Raw genomic sequence first — 23,918 nt, 5'->3', positions numbered from 1 at the left:
GTCGGGTGTGCTGCAGAGGCACTCACACGGGCTAACCACGGTGCTCTCCGTCCTCCTCTGCCCGCAGATATCCCGCTGTTGAAAGAAGCATGAGGGCTGCCGCTGGCTTCTCTCCTCTGTGCCCTTCCTCCCTCTCCCTGTGGGTTTGAGCACCGCGTACTCCAGCTGCCCTGCCCGGATACCTGAGCTGCCACCTGTGTATCTGTGTATCTCTGTATCTCTGAGGGCCTGCAGGCCCACCTTGGCTGGAAACTCAAGGAAGATTCTCACCATCTGCCTGCTGGACAGCTGGAGGAGCTGGCTTTTTGCCTGGCCCAGCCTTCCCGTCTGTGTCGGGGACATCGTTGAATGTGCTGGATTGAACCCTTTCTTGCCCTGAGCCCTCCGGGTCCGCTCCAGCGAGCGAGCGCTTGGGCGGCAGCCCCCGTGGGCCCGAGAGCGCTGCGTTTACTTGTGCCTTCCTCCCGCCCGTCCGGTGTCCCTGTCATGCGGGCTTGTTGCTGTCCTGCAAGCCTTCGTGGCGGCACTCTGCCACACAAGGGGCCGGGCCTGGGTCTGGCCTGTTTCCTTTGGGGGCTGGCACCGCTGCCCTTAGCAAGAGCAGATCCGAGAGTGGCTCGAATTGGGGCAAGAGTGTTGTTCCCTTGGCTTACCCTTGGTTGACACTGGTGGCGCATTGCTTGGCTGAGCAGGGAGGCTGCGTAAAGTCATGCCAGAGCCACCCCAGCGCCCAGCTCTGTAGCTCAGAGGTGCCGGCACCTGGCCCTGTTGAGTTTCCAAGAAGCATCCAGAAGATCCCAGGGGAGGGGAGGACGGTGGCTGATAATGACCGTCTTCCGCATATGCAAGCTCTCACTTCCTACTTCCAGCATCTGGCCTTCCTGGCCTCGGTCCTTTCTCTTTCCCTGGAGCGTAGGGGGGAGTTGCATGCGGCCTCCTGGGTTTGATCCTGCGCAGCTCCGGCTTCCTTGCTGGCCGAGGCCTGAGGCGAATCATCCATGGGACAGGAGTGTTGCTGAGATGCCATGGGATGCCCGTCTGGTCACTGGCAGTTGGGGCCAGTTGCCCTGTTCTGGGTTCGTGGTGAGGGAAGGGGGCCTGAGAGGCGCCGACCGAGTCCCCAGGCAGCTGCAGGCAGCTCCGCCCCGGTCCCGAGGGTCCTCCTCACCACAGTCACGTGCCTTAGTAACTGTGCCCAGGAGGCATCCTGCTGCTTGCCTCGCTGCTGCTGCTTTTCCTCGTTCCGCCCTCCCCTGCCGCCCCTCCGCTCATCACAGCTGGCAGACGACTCCCTGGTCTTCCCGGCACCGGGAGGGCCCAAGGCACAGTCGGCCCCCCCCCCCCCCCCCCCCCCCCCCCCGCTTCGTGGTGGAGGTGGTTTGGAAGCAGCCTGGCCCCGGGGCCCTGCTGGGGCCGCTCCCTCGGCCGCCGAGTGTCCGATGCTGACAGGGCTGCTGCCTCCAGGAGATGTGGCGCTAAGGAGCGCATGTTACCGTTTTGTTTCTGAAGCACCGCGCCTCCGCTCCTTCCCCCAGCCTCTGTTTGGGGTGGTGAAAATAATAGAGCCCGATGTGTTTTCAGTTCCTGACCTTAACAGGGTAGCTCCGGGGCCGCTGCGGGTGGCCTGCAAGAGGAGAGGAACGAATGGCCCGCCCTCAGCCTCCCGCCTCCACTCTCACACGCGCACTTTACTCCCCGCTCTCGCTCTGCCGGGGGCTCGCCGCCCCTGTGGTCTTCCCTCGGCTCAGGTGAGGGCAGTGCCTGCCTGCGTCGGCCTCCTCCCCGCGGGAGCCCTCGCTTGCTGTGCCCTCAGCCCGGGCCCGTGAGCCGGAGGGAGACGGAACGGAGCAGGGCTGTCCTTGGCCTCAGAAGAGGCCGTTTTTGGAGACGTGCCTGCTAGCAGTTGCTGGCATGGGGCCCATCTGGAGGGCAGGGTCCCCGGCCCCGCCGCTTCACCCTGCACAGGTTCTGTTCCACCCACCGGCTGCCCTCGTCTTCCTCCAAAAGAGAGCAGGGACCAGTGGGGGCCGGGGGGAGGCATCCAAAGTCTCATTGCTGAGCCTGCAGCTTTCATTTCCCAATCTTCCAACACCTGAATTCTAGTCTGGAATCTTTATTTTAAATGGAAGCTCTTACCTTTTTTTATATAATTACTCTGGGTTTTTCACCCAAGAGATTGCACTTTTTGTTTGCGTTATATTCAGCCACAGAGGTGACCGGCTTGGCTCTTGAAAAAAGAAAAGCCTGCCTTCTGAACCCTTCTTCCACTTTGCCCGCCCACCCTGGGGATCACAAGCCCAGACTTGCCACCCGGTAGGGAAGAGAGAAAAGTCAGGAACCTCCCCTCCACATCCCCCATGTCACTGGCTTTGCTGGGGCCTCCCGGAGTCCCCTGGCCTGTGGGTGCAGAGGCAGCCTCTCATTGCTGCCGGCACCCATGACGGTTTGCCGCAGTGAGTTCTCTGCTCCCACATCAGCCATGCGCTGCTGTTTCTAGAGCTTCTGGCCTTTGTCCCTTGCGAAGGATCAGGGCCCCCCACAGCTGCCCTGGAGCGGGGCCTGGCTGAGAGACAAGGTGGTGCTGGGGGCTGCCAGAGGGGCCTGGAGCAGGTGGGGAGAACTGCCCATGGTCTGACTTCCCGGGCTCCCCTCCAGGGGAGTCCAGCAGAGGACTTGCCCAGGAGAACGGTTGGCACCAAAGGACTTTTAAAAAGGGGTGTTTTGTTTTGTTTGTTTGTTTTTGCGTACATGAGCTGACTCAGTGCAGGTTTTATATCCTGGCAACTTGCAGTCACATTCCAGTGACTTTCAAGGGCCAGTATATGGTGAAAATTACTAAAAATCTCCATCCCTTTCAATGCCTTAGTTCAGCACGTAGGCTCAATCTTCTGCCATTTTTGAGTTTTGTGTGCTATGCTCCCACTTCACTGGGTATGAACCGTGAAATGGGCCGAGTCCTGGACACTTTGTGAGTTCTTTTGGTTTTATAAGGTATTTCAAAGTACATCCTACTAACACTCCATTTGCAAACAGAACTCATGTTGTCATCCCCATTCTTCCTGCCCTCCTCCTCTCCCCCTCCCCCAGCTTTAAAGCTCTGTGGAGAAGCTGGATGGCAAGACAGACAAAGGTACACTTTTCCTGCTAAGTTAGTGGTGGCACAGGAATCCTAGCACTCGGCCTTTTCCCTCCCCATCCCAGAGGAGCTCAAACCACTTGCTTTCTACATAACAATGTCACTTCCATTCCCAGGGAACATCTTTACATAGAGAATGGAAAATGCTGCAAATATTTCTAGATCCTTGTCTGTTCCCCTCCTCCCCCCCCCCCACCCCACCTTGAGAATAACGGGCCCAGGAAGGAAGGGACACAGGCTTGACAGCTTAATTCCAGATGTGCTTGCTGAGGATAGAGGCTGGGAGCGTCTCTCGTGGAGCCTGGTAGGGCTCTTGGCTCTCAGCATAGGGCCTGTCATTACTGGTGTCCGGTGAGGGGCCCCGGGAGGATTTTGTTTGACAGACGTGTGCACCTGAGTGGTAGAGTAGCCAGTTCCCCGGAGAGGGAAAGGCAGGCTCAGCTTTCCTGGGAAGCGACTCCTCCTAACTGCCAGTTGAAAATCTAGTAGAATTTTGAATGAGAACCCCGAGGCTGAGCCCTCTGCTAGGGCTAGGAAGATGGCAGGGGCAAAGCACTAGGAAGATGCAGGGGCAAAGCACTCAGATGGCCAAGCAGGGAGGAGAGAGGGGTGAGGAGGGTTCCCTGGCAGACCACCACGCCCTGCCCAGGCTTCTCATCACACCACTATGGAATCTCTGCAATGGTTTCACATGACACACGCATCATTGACTGTGCAGGATGTCAATCAGTTTGGGTTTGCTTTATTTTATTTTATATATATATTTTTTGGTATCCTGTACATTGCAGTGGGTGTGAAGATAGTATTTTAATATTTGTACAAAGTTTAATTTAATTTTAATTGTTCTATGTATATAACTGCATTTCTAAATAATAATAATAAAAAAAAAAGTTCTTATGAAGGCAGTTGTGAGAGATGTGATCCTTCCAGAAAGTTTTTGCAGCAGCCGTCCTGTGGGCAGGAGCTCATGAAGGGATGAAGCGCTAGCTCTGGGGAGAGAGGTACCTGGTAAGAGGAGACAGGATGAAGGTACAGGGAAGAGAGACCACAAACATAAGTGGAAATACATCACTTCTCTTTTTTTTTTAGTGCTCTTAGTGTGCCCCCCACTGTGCTCAAGCTGGGATTGGGCAGTGAGCAGGACCGTGAGTTTGGGGCCTGCGTGGAATTCCTAACGTATCAGGAAAGCAGACAGTCACAGCACTGTGCAGTGACGGCTGTGATCACCGAAGTTATGTTGGGGGACAGTCAAACACCTTTTGGATGAAATGCCACGTGAGCTGAGATGCGAAGGGCCAGAAGAGTGAGGCTGCGGAGCAGGACACGGTGTGTGTGTGGGTGTGAAGGCAGCAGAAAAGCACGTTCATTTTGAGAAACTGAAAGGAGTCTAGGGCCGCCGCAGGCAGGGCTGAGGGCAGAGTGGCTCAGGACCGGCTGAACGAGGTAAGCAGAGGCCAGTGGTAGGAGGCCCCGGCCAGCCAAGCTGGGAAGTTTCACTTCATCCTAAGGGCAACAAGTGCCTTAATGGTTTTAAGTAATAGAATGACTTAGTAAGCTCTGGTTTTTTTTTTTTTTTTTTTTTTTTGGAAGCTGTCTCCGTCTCTTAAGAAGAATGAATTTAGGGGGATAAAACATAAGTACCTGGAGACCATGTAAGAAGTTGTTGGTCTTGTGGGAAATAAGGCAGTTTGAGCAGCTAGGTGAACAGCAACACCATTCTCTGAGATGGGGAAATGGAAGGCACAGTTTGGGGAGGGGAAATGATGGAGATCTAGAGATGAAAGGGCAGAGGACATAGAGGTGAAGAGGTCATCATTGCCAGGTAGGAGAGGCCGACAGACAGTACTTGAGCAATTGCAACAGGTAGTAAGGGTGTGAGTAGAGAGATGTACAGGGTACTTTGGGATTGAAAACCAGGCCACCCTTAAATTTGCCCTCGGGGTAATGGTCAGGATGTGTTTTTCTAACACACAGTGTCAGGTGGAAAACAGGTGGGGCATCTGTGCCAAACACCCAGTCTCAGCCTCAGAGCACCAGTCCTCAGAAGGGTCCGCACAGACATGACTGCCATTAATTGCAAGGAGAGGATGAGAAGAGTATTGTACCAATAAGAGTAATGGTGATAAAAGCTGATCGTTAAAAAGCACTTACTCTGTACCAGGCAGGGTTCTAAGTACTCCGTGTGTATAAACTCATGAAACCCACACAGCAGGTCTACAAGGCGGGTACCATCCCTGCCCAGAGCCCCAGACCATATAGAATGAAAGTGAGGCCTGAAGAGGTGAACTAACTTGCCCAAAGCGGAGCCAGGATTGAATTCAAAACCAGATACCCGTGCTGGAGTGATCCCCTCCCCTGGCCCGTTCCTACCCCATCAGACTCTTGCCTGCCTCTCCAGGCCCTCACCCCCTTCTTTCTGCCTCTCAGAGTCTCTGTCTCACCAGAGATCTTCAGGTAGAGGAAAAACACTAATTTCGGGGCAGGGAAACGGCACAGTGTTCACGAGGATAATAAACTACTCTCATCTCAAAGGATGGGACGCACCCATCATGGTGTCGGGAGGAGGCATTTAAGCTATGCAGAAATGTGATAAGACATAAATTCACAAAGCGGCGGGAGTTGTTCCTCTACAAGAAAAAACACAGGAAAGATTGCTTGTTTCAGTGAGAGGTAAGTTGTCTCTGTCGTTGGGAAACAGGTGCAGAAACACGTCCCATCAGGTAAGCTATGCTGGGTAGTCTTGTCAAAACGGCGTCAACCGCAGGCTTGCGGCCTTTCTCTTGAACAGACAGATGAGGGGGACAAAGGCAACAGCCCGCGAAACCTGCAGAGCTGCTGGGGGAAGGGCTGTCTTTGAAGTGGTTGCCTCAGGTTGGAAAGTGGATGGGAGGAGACCAGAAGAATTTCCTGCCCTGCTGCTGAACCCCTGCCTCCCAATTTGGAAAGTGGAGACCCCTAGACAAGAACAAAAGTAGTAACAGTCTCTAGGGCTGGGCTTTCTCAGACCACTTAAAATATCTTTCAGTACGCCAAAGTAACACATAGGCATTTGAGAAAATTTAGAAAGGACATTACAATCACCCATAATTCCACCTCTTGCTGGCAATGTTGTTCTAATCTCATAAAATTTCATTGACCTCATTTTTAATGGTTGTATAGTTTTCTGTCGTATTGGTAATTTGGACTTCTAGGTTGCCAAAATTTTTTTTTAATTCTTATAACCAGTGGTTTGATAGTATTTTAAATTATTTCTCTGGAAATGAAACTGCTAGATCAGAAGAAACACACATTTTAGAGTCTTTTGATATATCTCAAATTGCCCACCAAGGAAGTTATTCCAAATTATGTTGTCATTGGCAGTGTTCATTTTCCTAACAACCTCACCAGCATGGGGAGTTATCATTTTTAAAAATATGCTAGTTGACAGAAAATGGTGCTTTGATTCACACTTGTTTCATTATTCCTGAAGTTGAATTTTAAAATATAATTTGCTTACCCTTTGTAACAAAGACATATATCGAAAACTGTCCAAGTTTGACGTCCGAGACATCCATGTTTGAGATAAAAAATCAAAACCGCGATTCCTCTTCTAAATTAAATAATGCATTATATATAGAGAGAAAGATAGATGATAGATAGATAAATTCCTGAGGAAAGGAATTAATCTGAACCCGGGCAAGACATGACACGTTCCCAAGACGGGCCCGGGTTGCTGCTCTAAGCTCTGTGGTGGTAGAGGAGCATCACAGGGCTTGGGGACCATCCCGTCCCACGCCCAGAGGTGGACAGCTGTTTGGCATTTCAGATTTCCCATGATGCCCTATGGCCCCCAGAAAAGGAAATTTCACAACATAGGAATGTCCTGAGCAGCCCATCTGGGGCAGCTTGAACTGTCCCTGAGCCTGGGGTGGCAGACGATTCCCAACTTGGCAGAAAACTGAGGCGGTTTTGGCAAGTGTGGACTTCCCCCCGGCAGAGCTTCCTGTGGGAGCAGGTAGTCCAGCCTCCAACAAAGGCAGCCTGCTTGCAGGTTCAGCCTGCTGGCTGGGGCTGAACATCTGGGGTAATTTGGGGTGTGTAAAGGAAGGACTTTGGCTCCACACAAACACACCAAGCATGGGGGCGGCTCTGGCTTCTGGGGTGGCCTCTTGAAGCCCTTGAACATCGTCTCCAAAGACTTTTAGAGACTTTGGTGCTGTAGCCTTTCTATGGGATGGCCATTCCCACTCCTGCTCTAATCATTTGTTCATTCATGCATTTGCTAATTCAGTCAACCAAAAAAAAAAAAAAAATTTTTTTTTTTAGGATTCACTTTACACAAAGTCTGATACTAGATTCCAGGGGCACAGCAGTGAATAAGACTCAGAGTCTTTGCCCTCAGAGTTTGCAGACTAACAGGGGAGAAAAGAGATTAAATAGCTGCCTGAAACTTAAGGCAGAACTTAAAGAAAGAAATCTAATGGAGCACCAGCAAAGTGCCTGGGGAGTGAAGAGGGAAGAGTTCATTTCTTTGGGGGACGAGCAGAGACTCCCTAGGGAAGATGCCGTTTGCTTTGCATTGTGAAGGATGAATTGTGTTTTAACACTACAGGTAGGGGGAGTAAGTCAACAAGGAGCTGTGGAAACCACAAGGTCCTCCTGTATAACACAGGGAACTATATTCAATATCCTATGATAAACCATAATGGAAAAGAATATGAAAAAAAGAATGTACATATGTATAACTGAATCACTTTGCTGTATAGCAGAAATTAACATAACATTGTAAATCAACTATACTTCAATTTTTTAAAATATTAAAACTGAAAACAACAACAACCAAACAAGGAAAAAACCCAAGGAGCTGTGGGGTGGGAAGTATGAAGAAGAGGACTCTCCAGACTGTAGAGACCTGGGAGTGTAAATTGGTACATTCTCTGTGGAGAGCAATTTGGCAACAACCATCAAATTACAATGCAGCTCCTCTTCCCTTCTCTTACTGAACAATTCAATTCTAATGCCATTAAGTGGGGGCAGAGTTACATATATCAGAATGGGAAACAGAACAAACACCATGAACCCTGCAGTGTCAGATTGGAATGGTAGGTTTTCATGGTTTCAATCTACATAAATAGATATAGAAATATAGGTATAATGCACATATGCATGCACACACACACACACACACACACACACACACACACACACCGATATTCCCTAGCTCTTTCCAGAAGGTTTGGGAGCAGTGACACTTCAATAGCAGCGAGCACATCTAGAGTTCAGATCTTGGCATTTAAATACTGTTTTTCACTAAAAGGAACCAGGGCTTCTTGGAGAAATGGCTGTTTCCAGAGCCCAGGCAGGAAGATTACTAGATGAAACTGCAATATTTTGTTGTATTGAGCAAAAAAAGTGCTCAAGAAATCATGGGTACATGTCCAAAGGACTCCCTCTTGAAGGGGCTTCTACTGACCAAATCAGGAACAATATGAGCATCAAAGTAAAGTGATGATAATATAATAGATCATAATCCATTGAATACAATAGGAGACCATGAGTCCATATAGATAAACAGAAGCCTGGTAGACATAACTTCATCCAGGGGGACAAATCAAAATCGTGCACCACCTGATAGAATGCAATGAGAGAACCCAGCATCACTTCCATAACATGCCCTGAAATGCAACCTAAATCTAATCATGAAAAAATGAGACAAACCCAAATTGAGTGATATTTTACAAAATAACTGGCCTGTAGTCCTCAAAATGCCAAGGTCGTACAAGTCAAGGAAACACTGAGGAATTGTTCCAGAGAAATGCAAGGCATGATTCTAAATTAGATGCTTTTGCCATAAAAGACGTTATTGGGACGACAGGCAAAACCTGAATGGAGTGTGAGGATTAGATGGTAGTAATGTATCTGTGTTAATTTCTTGTTCTGTTGGTTATATTGAGGTTATGCAGGGGCATGTCCTTGTTCGTAGGAAATACATGTTAAAGGGGATCCGACAGCATACTCCCCAAATGGTTCAGGAAACTTTCTGTAAATTTGTTTCTAAATAAAATTATTTACTTAAATTAAAAAATATTACAATACACTCTTTGACCTAGAAATTCTACTTGCAGGAATTTTTCTGAAAGATATCCTCGCATAATACATGGAATATCAAAAGTATACAAGCTATTCATTGCAGTTGTCTAATAAAGCCAAAATTTGAAGATAAATAATCATCAACATAGGCTGGTTAAATACATATGATACATCTGAACATAAATGAATACAGGAAAAAAAAAGAGAGAGAATAAAATAGCTCTGGACTAATCTGCAGGATACACTGTTGTAAAAAAAAAAAAAAAAAGCCAGATACAGAAGAGGGTGCTGGAACGCTATCATTTGTGTACAAAAAAGGATTTTTAAAATGTGTCAATGTGCATCCTTTTCTATGCACAGAGGATCATTCCAGATATGGTCAGCATTGGGTGCCTCTGGGGACGGAGCATGACTTGGGAGGAAGGGTCATTTTCTACACCTTTTGTACTTCTGAATTTTGCAGCAAGTGAATATATTACCTGCTCAAAATTAAATTATTTCTTTAAAAAAACAAAATGCATGATACCTAGGTACAGAGAAAATATTCACAAAGAATTTGTGCAAATGTATCTGATCTTTTCTCTTGTTACAAATTAGTAATTTGCCTTCTGGGAAGGGACACACAGCTCCCCAAAGAGCTTTGCTTAAGAACAATAAACAGTATTCATTGCCCGTTATTTCCATCTGCCTTCCTGGAGAAAATAAAAATTATGGCTTGGAATCGTTCATGTTATGAACTGAACTGTGTCCACCCCCACGAATGCATATGTTTTTTTTTTTTTTTTAATTTATTGATTGATTGATTGACTGATTGATTGCTATGTTGGGTCTTTGTTTCTGTGCTAGGGCTTTCTCTAGTTACGGCAAGTGGGGGCCACTCTTCATCGCGGTGCGCGGACCTCTCACTATCGTGGCCTCTCTTGTTGCGGAGCACAGGCTCCAGACGCGCAGGCTCAGTAGTTGTGGCTCACGGGCCTAGTTGCTCCGCGGCATGTGGGATCTTCCCAGACCAGGGCTCGAACCCGTGTCCCCTGCATTAGCAGGCAGGTTCTCAACCACTGTGCCACCAGGGAAGCCCACGAATGCATATGTTGAAGTCCTAACTCCCAGTACCTTGGAATGTGATTGAAATTGGAGATAGCATCTTAAAAGTGGTAATTAAGTTAAAATGAGGTCATTAGGGTGGGTCCTAATCCAATATGACTGATGTCCTCATAAGAAGAGGGAATTTGGACACACAGACACAGAAGGAAGATGATGCGGAGACACAGGGAGAAGATGGCCACCCACAAGCCAAGGAGAGCCTCCTGGGACAGGTCCTTCCCTCACGGCCCTTGGAAGGAACCAACCCTGCCGACACCTTGATCTTGGACTCCAGCCTCCAGAACTGAGACAATGAATTTCTGTTGTTTAAGCCACCTGGTCTGTGGTACTTTGTTACAGCAACCCCAGCAAATTAATATAACATTCAATTTCCAAAGGGGGCTCTGACCAAGGCTCTCTCCCACAGTGACGTATCCAGGGGGCAGACAGCGTGGAGGAAGCTAGTGAGGGAAATGGCTAGAAAGATATGACGGCCCCAGCTGGAGCAGGACTTTGACTGCCATCTTAAGGATGTGGATGTGATTCCCTAGGCAAGTGGGAGCCATAGAAGGATTTTGAAGAGCAGAAGGACAGGCTCTGAGTATTTTAGAAAAGAACTTGGTGGACAATAAATTAGAGTGGAAACCTAACCAGGAGGCCACTGCCGGCATCCTGGTGAGAGAAGGAAGAGCAGCCCTCGGATGATTAGACCAGAAGGTGGGCTTGAGTTAGTGTGGAAGAAATGAGACCATTGCTCACATATTTGGGAAGATCGTTCAGGTTAAGAGGTCTGAGGTCTCTGTGGTTGACTGTACTGTATAGGAAGGAATAAAAAACAGACAGAAAGGTCGAAAAGACTGTACAGGTCTTTTGAACTACATGGGTTTGAACTGTGCTGGTCCACTTATACATGGATTTTTTTCAACAGTAAATACCACGGTACTACATGAGTTGAATCCACAGATGCAGAACCTCGGATATGGACATTGGACTGTGAAGTTATACTCAGATTTTCCACTACTGGGTATGGGCACCCCTAACCCCTGTGTTGTTCAAGGGTCAACCGTACATCTCTATGGTGGAGGAGAAAAAGAGGAAGAACAGAGAAATGCACAAAGGGCTTTGACTGGAAAGAGAGAATGTAGGGAGCTGTGCAAAGGGTCCAGGAGTATGGGGCTGAGGGGCCAGGACCCAGGGAAGGGTCCATCAGACTCGTCCAGGGGGAGAATCAAAGCCTGTTCTAGGGAATTGCTTCTGGGGTGAAAAAAGAAGTGGTTGACCTCCCATAGGAAGATGTAGGGGAACTCGAAGGACCAGAACACAGCCCATCTGGGAGGGCAAAACCCAGGGAGGTGGGGAGGTTGAGGGCAATAATTTGGCTCCTCTGATTTCTCCCCACAGCAGCTCAAACTCGGAGGCTGGGAAGGACAGTTTGCAGGTGAAAGGATCTGATTTCCTCCCTCTGATAGAACAAAAGCCAACTCTTTGGGAAGAACTTAAAAAGTTGATGTCTGTTCCTTGTCTTGGCCTTGGGAGCTCAGCCCATGGTGAGGGAGCCGGGATGGCTCAGCCTGCTGGCGCCATCTAATGTCAGACTAGACACTAGTCCTCTGCCGGTCAGAGAAGGGAGGCTTAGGCCAGGCGGGTGGGATAAACTGGAAAGCTGAGACGCAGCCTGCAGCAGAGTTTTGGGCACCTGTGGCCTCCTGGGGCGGTGGAGAGGGAATGTGACCAGGAGTTCATGGGCAATGACCCTGGGACTCTGCATTAGTTTACTAGGGCTGCAGTAACAAATCACCACGAACCGGATGGCTTAAAGCAACAGAAATTTATTCTCTCACATCTCTGGGGGCTAGCAGTCCGAAATCAAGGTGTCAGCAGGGCTTTTCTCCCTCTGAGAGCTCTAGGGGGAGAATCTTTCCTTGTCTCTCCCTAGCTTCTAGTGGCTGCCAGCAATCTTTGTCGCTTGTTGTTTTATAGATGCATCCCTATCTCTGCCTCCATCTTCTCTGTGTCTGTGTCCAAATTTCCCTGTTCCCACCAGTCATCAGATTAGGATCTACCTGATCCAATACGACCTCATCTTAACCTGATGATATCTGCAAAGACCCTGTTTCCAAGTGAGGTCACATTCACAGGTACTGGGGGTTAGGACTTGAATGTATCATTCTGGGAAACGCAATTCAACCTACAACAGACTCCTTTCATCCAGCAGATTTTCCCTGAGTGTCTGCAAAGTGCCAGGCCTGTGCTGGGGGCTGGGCTTGTGGAGCTGAAGGTGTGGACACTGCTGGGTCCTGGAGGTTTTCGTGCGTGGCTCTTTAACAGTCTTGTCACTGATCTGTGGCCTCCTAGTTCACCCTTGACTCCTCAGCGCCCAGCAGGGCAGGTCCAGAGACTCATTATTTCACTGAAGTAGGAAAGGAAGATGGAGGAAGGGCAGGAGAGAGGAAAGAAGGGCTGAAGGAAGGATGAGGAGGGAGACAGCACAGGGGAAAATAGGGGGGAGTAGTGCAGGACCACTGACTAGAGCTTTGCAGAGCAGGTGACATTTAATCTGGGACTTGAGTTTGCTCAGCAGAAAGAAGGTGAGCAGGGGAGGGGCCTTCTGGACTGAGCTAAAATTGTGAGCCATGGCCTAGAAGCCTGAAAGAGGCTGTGGTGTTGGGGAGCAGGGGGGAGTTTGGTGTGGCTGGAAGGGAGGGTGTGTGTGTGGGGATGTGCTGCCCAGTGGCATGGACCTGGAGACTGCTCTATGGTAAAGGGCTGGGAGGGACATTCTCATGACTTTAAATGCTACCCTGTAGGTGGAGGGGCACCCTAGGAGATTTTAAAGCATGCTCTAGGTGTCATAATTATCAGGGGTAGAGACTGAAGCAGGGAGAGACTCGTGAAAAAGGGGGTCCAGAGGGCCTCCTAGATAAAAAGGGAAATTTCCAATCACAGAACTGCCTTCACTTTCTGACAGCCCCTAGGCCAGAGTAAAGCCATGTTGCCTTGAAACTTACCTCAAATACTTAATACAAGCTTCCAAAACAAGCCCCTGGTAGCATCTTCTTCCTCAGGTGTGCAAGCTCCTTCACGGCAGCAAATACCAAGAAACCCCTTCTGTGTGACTTTAGGTGCATTCTCTCATAGGCTGGCTCTCATAGGCTAGCATAGCTAAGTGTCTTTTAATTCCTAGTTTGCTGAGTGCTGTTAATAATGAATGAGTGTTTAATTTTATCAAATGCTTTTACTGATAGAAAAGATAAGATGTAACGTGTTTTTCTTTAATCTGTTAATGTAATGCATTATATTGAATAGTGATAGAATTGATCGCTATTAAACCATCCTCATATCCTTGCTAAACCCAACTTGATTATAAGAGCATGTAGCCGTGTGTGCCTGTTTTAAAATACACTGCTGTTTTTGTTTAATTGGCATCTACTGCCAATTTAAAATTGTCACTCGTGTGCCCGTGTGTCTTAAAATACACTGCAGTTTTTGTTTAATTGGCATCTACTGCCAATTAAAAACTGTCACTCACCATCTGGTTCTGCAAGACTGAAGTCACTATCCCCTGCCGTCACTGACCCTCAATACACCCTGAAAGGAGTTCGGGGTGGAGATCAGGACTGAGGCCCTCTGTGCTCTGAAAAAAGTTGGCAGAACAGGCCTTCAGATACTTAGATATTTTCAGGAGATTTTATGAGCTCAATTTCTTGCATCTTCTCATATCTAGAAAAGGACTAAAATTATTAACAGAGGCATCTGCTCCTTGTGACTAGCAGCGACCTTTGGCCAGAATGTGTGCTTGGCTGCACGTACCCCCTTCACTAAAATCATATATATACTGATGCCCTCCCCCTCCTCTTCAGAGCAGTTCCTCAGGGCTATCTGAGAGGCTGTCTCCCGGGCTGTAGTCCTTATCTGGCCCCAAATAAAACTTAACTCACAACTCTCATGTTGTGCTTTTTTTTTTTTTTCAGTTGACATATATTCGTAAGTGAAAACGGTCTGAAAATTTCTTTTCTTGTCCCTGTTTGCTACCAGAGCTATACTAACCCCGTGGAACAATGTTTTGTTGCCTTCCCTCTTTTTAATTTTCTGAAACTGTAGACTACAGAGTTTATTGGCTCTTAACAGTTGGATAAAACTGGCCTACAAAACCATATGTGCAATTTCCTGAATGAGTATTGATTTAATTTGATTTTCCATTTTATTGAGATAATTTTGGTATTTTTTTCTATAAAGTTATCCATTTAAATGTATATTTTCCAAATTTGTTGGCATATAGTGTTTTGATTTTTTAAAATTTTACTACCTGTCATCATGTACCTTTATTTTTTTTTCTGTTTTTAAATTACTACAAGCATATTGTTTAAAACACAGAGAAGGCATTACTGAGCCTGCGCGTCTGGAGCCTGTGCTCCGCAACAAGAGAAGCCGCGATAGTGACAGGCCCGCGCACCGCGATGAAGAGGGGCCCCCACTTGCTGCAACTAGAGAAAGCCCTCGCACAGAAACGAAGACACAACACAGCCAAAAATAAATAAATAAATAAATAAAAATTAAATAATGTATAAAAAAAAAACACACACAGAGAAGGGAAGTAATAATGGGAAAAGCCATCTGCTTTGCCTCACCCTCCCCACACCCACTTCTGCTCCCCAGAGGCTTGGTATATAACCATTCCTGCTTTTGTACTCCTGGTGTTTCCACCTCTCCCACTCTGCCACCCCTCTAAATAGGTCACTGATACTGACATTTTTTACTTACCTACTTTATTTTTATTTTTATTTTTTTTGAATTTTATTTATTTTTTTATACAGCAGGTTCTTATTAGTTATCCATTTTATACATATTAGTGTATATACGTCAATCCCAATCTCCCAATTCATCACACCACCCCACCACCACCACTTTCCCCCCTTGGTGTCCATACGTTTGTTCTCTACATCTGTGTCTCAATTTCTGCCCTGCAAACCGGTTCATCTGTACCATTTTTCTAGGTTCCACATATATGCGTTAATATACGATATTTGTTTTTCTCTTTCTGACTTACTTCACTTTGTATGGCAGTTTCTAGATCCATCCACGTCTCTACAAATGACCCAATTTCGTTCCTTTTTATGGCTGAGTAATATTCCATTCTATATATGTACCACATCTTCTTTCTCCATTCGTCTGTTGATGGGCGTTTAGGTTGCTTCCATGACCTGGCTGTTGTAAATAGTGCTGCAGTGAACATTGGGGTGCATGTTTCTTTTTGAATTATGGTTTTCTCAGGGTATATACCCACTAATGGGATTGCTGGGTCATATGGTAACTCTATTTTTAGTTTCTTAAGGAATCTCCATACTGTTCTCCATAGTGGCTGTATCAATTTACATTCCCACCAACAGTGCAAGAGGGTTCCCTTTTCTCCACACCCTCTCCAGCATTTGTTGTTTGTAGATTTTCTGATGATGCCCATTCTAACTGGTGTGAGGTGATACCTCATTGTAGTTTTGATTTGCATTTCTCTAATAATTAGTGATGTTGAGCAGCTTTTCATGTGCTTCTTGGCCATCTGTATGTCTTCTTTGGAGAAATGTCTATTTAGGTCTTCTGCCCATTTTTGGATTGGGTTGTTTGTTTTTTTAATATTGAGTGGCATGAGCTGTTTATATATTTTGGAGATTAATCCTTTGTCCGTTGATTCATTTTCAAATATTTCCTCCCATTCTGAAGGTTGTCTTTTCATCTTGTTTGTAGTTTCCTTTGCTGTTCAAAAGCTTTTAAGTTTCATTAGTTCCCATTTGTTTATTTTTGTTTTTATTTCCATTACTCTAGGAGGTGGATCAAAAAAGATCTTGCTGTGATTTATGTCAAAGAGTGTTCTTCCTATGTTTTCCTCTAAAAGTTTTATAGTGTCTGGTCTTACATTTAGGTCTCTAATCCATTTTGAATTTGTTTTTGTGTATGATGTTAGGGAGTGTTCTAATTTCATTCTTTTACATGTAGCTGTCCAGTTGTCCCAGTACCACTTATTGAAGAGACTGTCTTTTCTCCATGGTATATCTTTGCCTCCTTTGTCATAGATTAGTTGACCATAGGTGCGTGGGTTTATCGCTGGGCTTTCTATCCTGTTCCATTGATCTATATTTCTGTTTTTGTGCCAGTACCATATTGTCTTGATTACTGTGGCTTTGTAGTATAGTCTTAAGTCAGGGAGTCTGATTCCTCCAGCTCCATTTTTTTCCCTCAAGACCACTTTTGCTATCCGGATTCTTTTGTGTCTCCATACAAATTTTAAGACTTTTTGTTCTAGTTCTGTAAAAAATGCCATTGGTAATTTGATAGGAATTGCATTGAATCTGTAGATTGCTTTGGGTAGTATAGTCATTTTCACAATATTGATTCTTCCAATCCAGGAACATGGTATATCTCTCCATCTGTTGGTATCATCTTTAATTTCTTTCATCAGTGTCTTATAGTGTTCGGCATACAGGTCTTTTGTCTCCCTAGGTAGGTTTATTCCTAGGTATTTTATTCCTTTTGTTACAATGGTTAATCTGAGTGTTTCCTTAATTTCTCTTTCAGGTTTTTCATCACTAGTGTATAGGAATGCAAGAGATTTCTGTGCATTAATTTTGTATCCTGCAACTTTACCAGATTCATTGATTAGCTCTAGTAGTTTTCTGGTGGCATCTTTAGGATTCTCTATGTATAGTATCATGTCATCTGCAAACAGTGACAGTTTTACTTCTTCTTTTCCAATTTGTATTCCTTTTATTTCTTTTTCTTCTCTGATTGCCATGGCTAGGACTTCCAAAACTATGTTGAATAATAGTGATGAGAGTGGACATCCTTGTCTTGTTCCTGATCTTAGAGGAAATGCTTCCAGTTTTTCACCATTGAGAATGATGTTTGCTGTGGGTTTGTCATATATGGCCTTTATTATGTTGAGGTAGGTTTCCTCTATGCCCACTTTCTGGAGAGTTTTTATCATAAATGGGTGTTGAAATTTGTCAAAAGCTTTTTCTGCATCTATTGAGATGATCATATGGTTTTTCTTCTTCAATTTGTTAATATGGTGTATCACATTGATTGATTTGCGTATATTGATGAATCCTCGCATCACTGGGATAAATCCCACTTGATCATGGTGTATGATCCTTTTAATGTGTTGTTGGATTCTGTTTGCTAGTATTTTGTTGAGGATTTTTGCATCTATATTCACAAGTGATATTGGACTGTAATTTTCTCTTTTTGTAGTATCTTTGTCTGGTTTTGGTATCAGGGTGATGGTGGCCTCATAGAACGAGTTTGGGAGTGTTCCTTCCTCTGCAATTTTTGGAAGAGTTTGAGAAGGATGGGTGTTAGCTCTTCTCTAAATGTTTGATAGAATTCACCTGTGAAGCCATCTGGTCCTGGGCTTTTGTTTGTTGGAAAATTTTTAATCACAGTTTCAATTTCATTACTTGTGATTTGTCTGTTCATATTTTCTATTTCTTCCTGGTTCAGTTTTGGAAGGTTATACCTTTCTAAGAATTTGTCCATTTGTTCCAGGTTGTCCATTTTATTGGCATAGAGTTGCTTGTAGTAGTCTCTTAGGATGCTTTGTATTTCTGTGGTGTCTGTTGTAACTTCTCCTTTTTATTTCTAATTTTATTGATTTGAGTCCTCTCCCTCTTTTTCTTGATGAGTCTGGCTAAAGTTTTATCAATTTTGTTTATCTTCTCAAAGAACCAGCTTTTAGTTGTATTGATCTTTGCTATTGTTTTCTTTGTTTCTATTTCATTTATTTGTGCTCTGATATTTATGATTTCTTTCCTTCTGTTAACTTTGGGTTTTGTTTGTTCTTCTTTCTCTAGTTCCTTTAGGTGTAAGGTTAGATTGTTTATTTTAGATGTTTGTTGTTTCTTGAGGTAGGATTGTATTGCTATAAACTTCCCTCTTAGAACTGCTTTTGCTGCATCCCATAGGTTTTGGATCATTGTGTTTTCATTGTCATTTGTCTCTAGGTATTTTTTGATTTCTTCAGTGATCTCTTGGTTATTTAGTAATGTATTGTTTAGCCTCCATGTGTTTGTGTTTTTTACGTTTTTTTCCCTGTAATTCATTTCTAATCTCATAGCTTTGTGGTCAGAAAAGATGCTTGATATGATTTCAATTTTCTTAATTTTACTGAGGCTTCATTTGTGACCCAAGATGTGATCTATCCTGGAGAATGTTCTGTGCACACTTGAGAAGAAATTGTAATATGCTGTTTTTGGATGGAATGTCCTATAAATATCAGTGAAATCTATCTGGTCTATTGTGTCATTTAAAGCTTGTGTTTCCTTATTAATTTTCTGTCTGGATGATCTGTCCATTGCTGCAAGTGAGATGTTAAAATCCCCCACCATTATTGTGTTACTGTCGATTTCCTCTTTTATAGCTGTTAGCAGTTGCCTTATGTATTGTGGTGCTCCTATGTTGGGTACATATATGTTTATAATTGTTATATCTTCTTCTTGGATTGATCCCTTGATCATTATGTAGTGTCCTTCCTTGTCTCTTGTAACATTCTTTATTTTAAAGTCCATTTTATGTGGTATGAGTATTGCTACTCCAGCTTTCTTTTGATTTCCATTTGCATGGAATATCTTTTTCCATCCCCTCACTTTCAGTCTGTATGTGTCCCTAGGTCTGAAGTGGGTCTCTTGTAGACAGCATATATATGGGTCTTGGTTTTGTATCCACTCAGTGAGCCTGAGTCTTTTGGTTGGAGCATTTAATCCATTCACGTTTAACGTAGCTATCGATATGTATGTTCCTATGACCATTTTCTTAATTGTTTTGGGTGTGTTTTTGTTGGTCCTTTTCTTCTCTTGTGTTTCCCACTTAGAGAAGTTCCTTTAGCATTTGTTGTAGAGCTGGTTTGGTGGTGCTGAATTCTCTTAGCTTTTGCTTGTCTGTAAAGCTTTTGATTTCTCCATCGAATCTGAATGAGATCCTTGCCGGGTAGAGTAATCTTGGTTGTAGGTTCTTCCCTTTCATCACTTTAAATACGTCATGCCACTCCCTCCTGGCTTGTGGAGTTTCTGCTGAGAAATCAACTGTTAACCTTATGGGAGTTCCCTTGTATGTTATTTGTCATTTTTCCCTTGCTGCTTTCAGTAATATTTCTTTGTCTTTAATTTTTGCCAATTTGATTACCATGTGTCTCGGCGTGTTTCTCCTTGCTTTCATCCTGTATGGGACTCTCTGCGTTTCCTGGACTTGGGTGGCTATTTCCTTTCCCATGTTAGGGAAGTTTTCGACTATAATCTCTTCAAATATTTTCTCGGGTCCTTTCTCTCTCTCTTCTCCTTCTGGACCCCTATAATGCAAATGTTGTTGCGTTTAATGTTGTCCTAGAGGTCTCTTAGACTGTCTTCATTTCTTTTTATTCTTTTTTCTTTATTCTGTTCCACGGCAGTGAATTCCACCATTCTGTCTACCAGGTCACTTATCCGTTCTTCTGCCTCAGTTATTCTGTATTGATTCCTTCTAGTGTGTTTTTCATTTCAGATATTGTATTGTTCATCTCTGTTTGTTTGTTCTTTAATTCTTCTAGGTCTTTGTTAAACATTTCTTGCATCTTCTCGATCTTTGCCTCCATTCTTTTTCCAAGGTCCTGGATCATCTTCACTATCATTATTCTGAATTCTTTTTCTGGAAGGTTGCCTATCTCCACTTCATTTAGTTGTTTTTCTGGGGTTGTATCTTGTTCCTTCATCTGGTACATAGCCCTCTGCCTTTTCATCTTGTCTATCTTTCTGTGAATGTGGTTTTTGTTCCACAGGCTGCAGGATTGTCCATCATGTACCCTTTAATATTTCTCAATTCCTAAAATTGTTTACTTGTGTGACTTTCACTTTTTTCTTGAGCAGTCTCACCAGAGGCTTGTTATTAGTTTTATTTGTCTTAGTCAGGTTTATTAACGTCTACTTTTTTTACAGTAAAATTCACCCTTTTTCATTTTTGTTTTGACACTCATACAATGATGTAATCACCATCACAATCAAGATTGTTCCATCACCACCTAAGTTTCCTTTGTATTCCTTTGTAACCACCCCTCTCCCACCCTAGCCCTCGGCAACCACTGATCTGTTTTCTGTCTTTATTAAAATTTTGCTTTTACAGAATGTCATATAAATAGAATCATGCATTATGTAGCCTTTTGAGTCTGACTTCTTTTACTTAGCATAATGCATTTGATTTTTGTCCATATTGTCATGGGTATCAGTAAGTCCTTCCTTTTTATTGTCAAATAGTATCCCATAGTATGGATGTACCAGTTTTTTAATTCATTCACCGGTCAAAGGACATTTGAGTTGTTTGCATTTTTGACTAATGATGTTGAGCATCTTTTCATGTGCTTATTTGCTATTTGTCTTTTCTGGTAAAGTGTCTGTTCAAATATTTTGCCCATTTAAAAAACTGGGTTGTTTTCTTTTTAAGTTTTGAGACTTATTTTCTATTCTGGATACAAGTCCTTTGTCAGATACATATTTTGCAAATATTTGCTCCTTGGTTTTTTATTGTTGTTTTGTTGTTTTCTTTCTTAACAGTATTTTTCAAAGAGCAGAAGTTTCCAATTTAAATGAAGTTCATAAGTTAAAAAAAATAAATTAATAACCAGCTTGGAATTTGTTAATCCCTCTCTCTTGTTTTTTTTTTTTTGTTGTTGTTGTTGCTGTTGTTGCTTTCTATTTCATTAATTTATTGTTATTGTCCCTTTTAAAAATTTCCTTCTTTGGTCTTAATTTAGGTTTATTCTGTATTTCTGTTTGGCTTCATGTATTGAGCACAACTTACTTATTTTAATTTGTCTTTCAGTAAATGCATTTAAGCCTACACATTTCCCTCCATATACCACTAGCTACATTTCAAAAGATTTGATTAGTAGTATTTCCATTGTTCAGTTCTTACTAAGTGTCATTTCCCCTTTAACCATGAGTTATTTGACAGTAAATTTTTAAGTTTTCAAATATGGATTAAAAACACTTTAATTATTGGTTTTAAATTTAATTGCATTGTGTTTAGTAGAAACAGTGATTAGTATAACAGATTATTTGAAATATCTTGAGATTTTCTTTGTGACCTTACAACTGGTCAGCATTTATGATGCTTTTTTCACACTCGAAATAATGTATACCTCTGTTTTTTGGTGCAAGGTTCTGTATTCAAGCAAAATACTTTAAATGATACCATAAGTTCTTTTTTTGGCGGGGGGGATTGGTTCTTTATCCCCTTTCCCTGAGTAGCCTTCATGTCTGGATATCGGTGAGCTTGGGCACGCCACTACTGGGTGGAAGGATCATAATTGGAGGCCCTGGAAAGACACCCCCCCCATGCACTTTCTCCCACTCCCAAAACCACCTCAGCCCTGGTCTGCCCTTCTCCCTCCCCCTCCTCAGTCTGGCCTCTAGCGCGGGATGAACTCGGTTGGGGTGTCACTCGACGCCCACTAGGGGCTGAGGCGGTTCCAGTGCGCAGGCTCTGAGCACCGGATAAAAGCAGAGCTGGCGAGTCCAGCGCCGTCTCAATGGAGGAGCGAGAAACGGAAGAGGTCGTGGGGGAGAAGCAGCAGGAAAAATACAGCCACCGTCAGCGCCACCTCCCTGCCACCGTGTATCGGGGTAAAAAGCTGCCGTTGCCGTCGGTGCAGTTGCCGTCTGTGCCTCCTACTTTGGCCCCGGGGAAGGATTTCCCCGCCGGCGGGACAGTGTGCGGGGAGGGGAGCGGGAATTCCTTTATCGATACCGTAAGTTCTTAACTATTAGCTAATAGTATTATTATTTTCTATTTTACAATTTTTTTTCTGCTTGATCTATCCATTTCTGAGAAAGGCTGTTAGGATCTCCGACTAGGCCTTGTGATTTGTCAGTTTCTTTTTTTAATTATGTCAGTTTTTGCTTTCTAAAACTTAAGGCCATCTTATTAATTATCTATTACTGTGTAGCAAATTACCCCCCAAACTTAATGGCTTAAAACAACAATACGTATTTACAGTCTCACAGTTTTTGAGTCTGGGATTCAGAAATGGCTTAGCCTGGTGATCCTGGTTTGGGGTCTCTCATGAGTTTGCAGCTCTCAGCTGGGGCAACTGTCCTCCGAAGGTGAGCCCAGGTCTCGGGGACCTACTTCCAAGCTCATGCACGTGATTGGCAGGTTGGTGCATCAGTCTCCCCCCATGTGGACGTCTTTCGGGCTGCCGGAGTGTCCACATGACATGGCAGGTGGCCTTCCCCAGAGCAAGAGTGTGCAACACAGAAGCTGTGATGTCTTTTATGATGTGGCTTTCGGAACCACATACCCCACCATATTCTACTTATCAGAAGTGAGTCGCTAAGTTCAGCCCATATTCAAGGCAGGGGAGTAGGCTCCACCTTTTGAAGGAAAGAGTGTTAAAGAATTTGTGTGCATATTTAACAATGATTCAGCTGTTATTCGGTCTACCCAGGCTTATGATGTCCTCTTCTTTTTTTTTTTTGGCTGCACCACGCGGCATGCAGGGATCTTACCCCGACCACGGATCAAACCCGCGCCTCCTGCAGTGGAAGTGCGGAGTCTTAACCGCTGGACTGCTGGGGAAGTCCCGATGGCCTCTTTTCTTAATGGAGTATTGCTTTATTATGTACTTTTCCTCTTCATCCCCTATTAATTTTTTTAACACCATATAGTTTATTTGTTTATGTAAGGTTGCTAAGCCAGCTTTTCATCCCTTTATTTTCAAATTTTCTTTCCGGTTTTGTTGTAGGTCCCTCTCATGAGTAGCATGTTATTGGATTTGTAGGACTATGATCTGATAAGTTCTTTTAATATTTGAATTTATTATGTTTATCTTCCTTAAAATTATTAATACATTTGGACTTCTGTCTACTATCTTATTTTGTATTACCCTTTTATTGTTCTTCACTTTTCTTTTTCTACTTTCTTTTGGATTGAAAATGTTATCAGTTTTCTATAATCTCTATTTTTCCCTTGTCTAGTTGGGAAGCTATAAAATAGTATTTCCATTCTTTAGAGGTCACCAAACTTTTTCAAAAAAAAATGGAAATTATTATATCCATCCACCAAATATTTCACAGACCACTGCCTGTCTTGAGATTTTAAAAAACTCTACTTTCGTTATACATTTCTAATTTTATTGCTTTGTCATCAAAGTACAGTCTGAACAGTAAAGATCCTTTGGAATTTGTAGAGGCTTCCTTTATGGCTTACTATGTTGTTTTAAAGGTTGCATATCTCAAAAAGTATGTGTATTCCTTTTTTTCCAGGTTCAGAGTGTTATATATAGCTAATGGCTCAGTCTATTAATTATATTGCTTGGGCATAGAGGAGTGTGGTAATATTTCAAAGTACAATTGTTGACTTACCTATTTCTCCCTGAAGTTTTGTCAATTGTTGCTTGCCCTGTGCCAAGAGGCTCTCCTGCACTATCACAGACACAAGCCACATTGGTTTTTCAGTGTGTTTATTTAACTTTAATGCCAAGCTCTATTCTTATTTGCTCCATTTGGATAGTTTATTGCTCAGGCACATGGTCCTCCTTCAAATTAAAGTTAAAATCCTGGTGAAGGTTAGAAATGGTTCAAGTTAATAAAGTGGCCGTCAAACACTGAAAATGGAT

At 44.0% G+C, this 23,918-nt stretch overlaps 1 protein-coding gene across 5 annotated transcripts in view; it reads left to right on the top strand.

The window, feature by feature from the left end:
- The window catches only part of SUSD6 (sushi domain containing 6), a 92,204-nt gene extending 88,167 nt beyond the window's left edge, over positions 1-4,037 (top strand). For all 5 annotated transcript variants that reach the window (XM_082384419.1, XM_082384420.1, XM_082384421.1 and 2 more), the window contains one exon: positions 68-4,037. In XM_082384419.1, coding sequence (XP_082240545.1) covers positions 68-93 — 26 coding nt within the window. In that variant the 3' untranslated portion in view covers positions 94-4,037. The remainder of the gene's footprint in view (positions 1-67) is intronic.
- The last annotated feature ends 19,881 nt before the right edge of the window (positions 4,038-23,918 follow it).

Source organism: Balaenoptera borealis, assembly GCF_965194805.1.
Source record: "Balaenoptera borealis genome assembly, chromosome: 3".
Lineage (NCBI taxonomy): Eukaryota > Metazoa > Chordata > Mammalia > Artiodactyla > Balaenopteridae > Balaenoptera > Balaenoptera borealis.
Note: the sequence above shows the minus strand (reverse complement) of the source record. Positions and strands in the feature narration are given on the sequence as shown.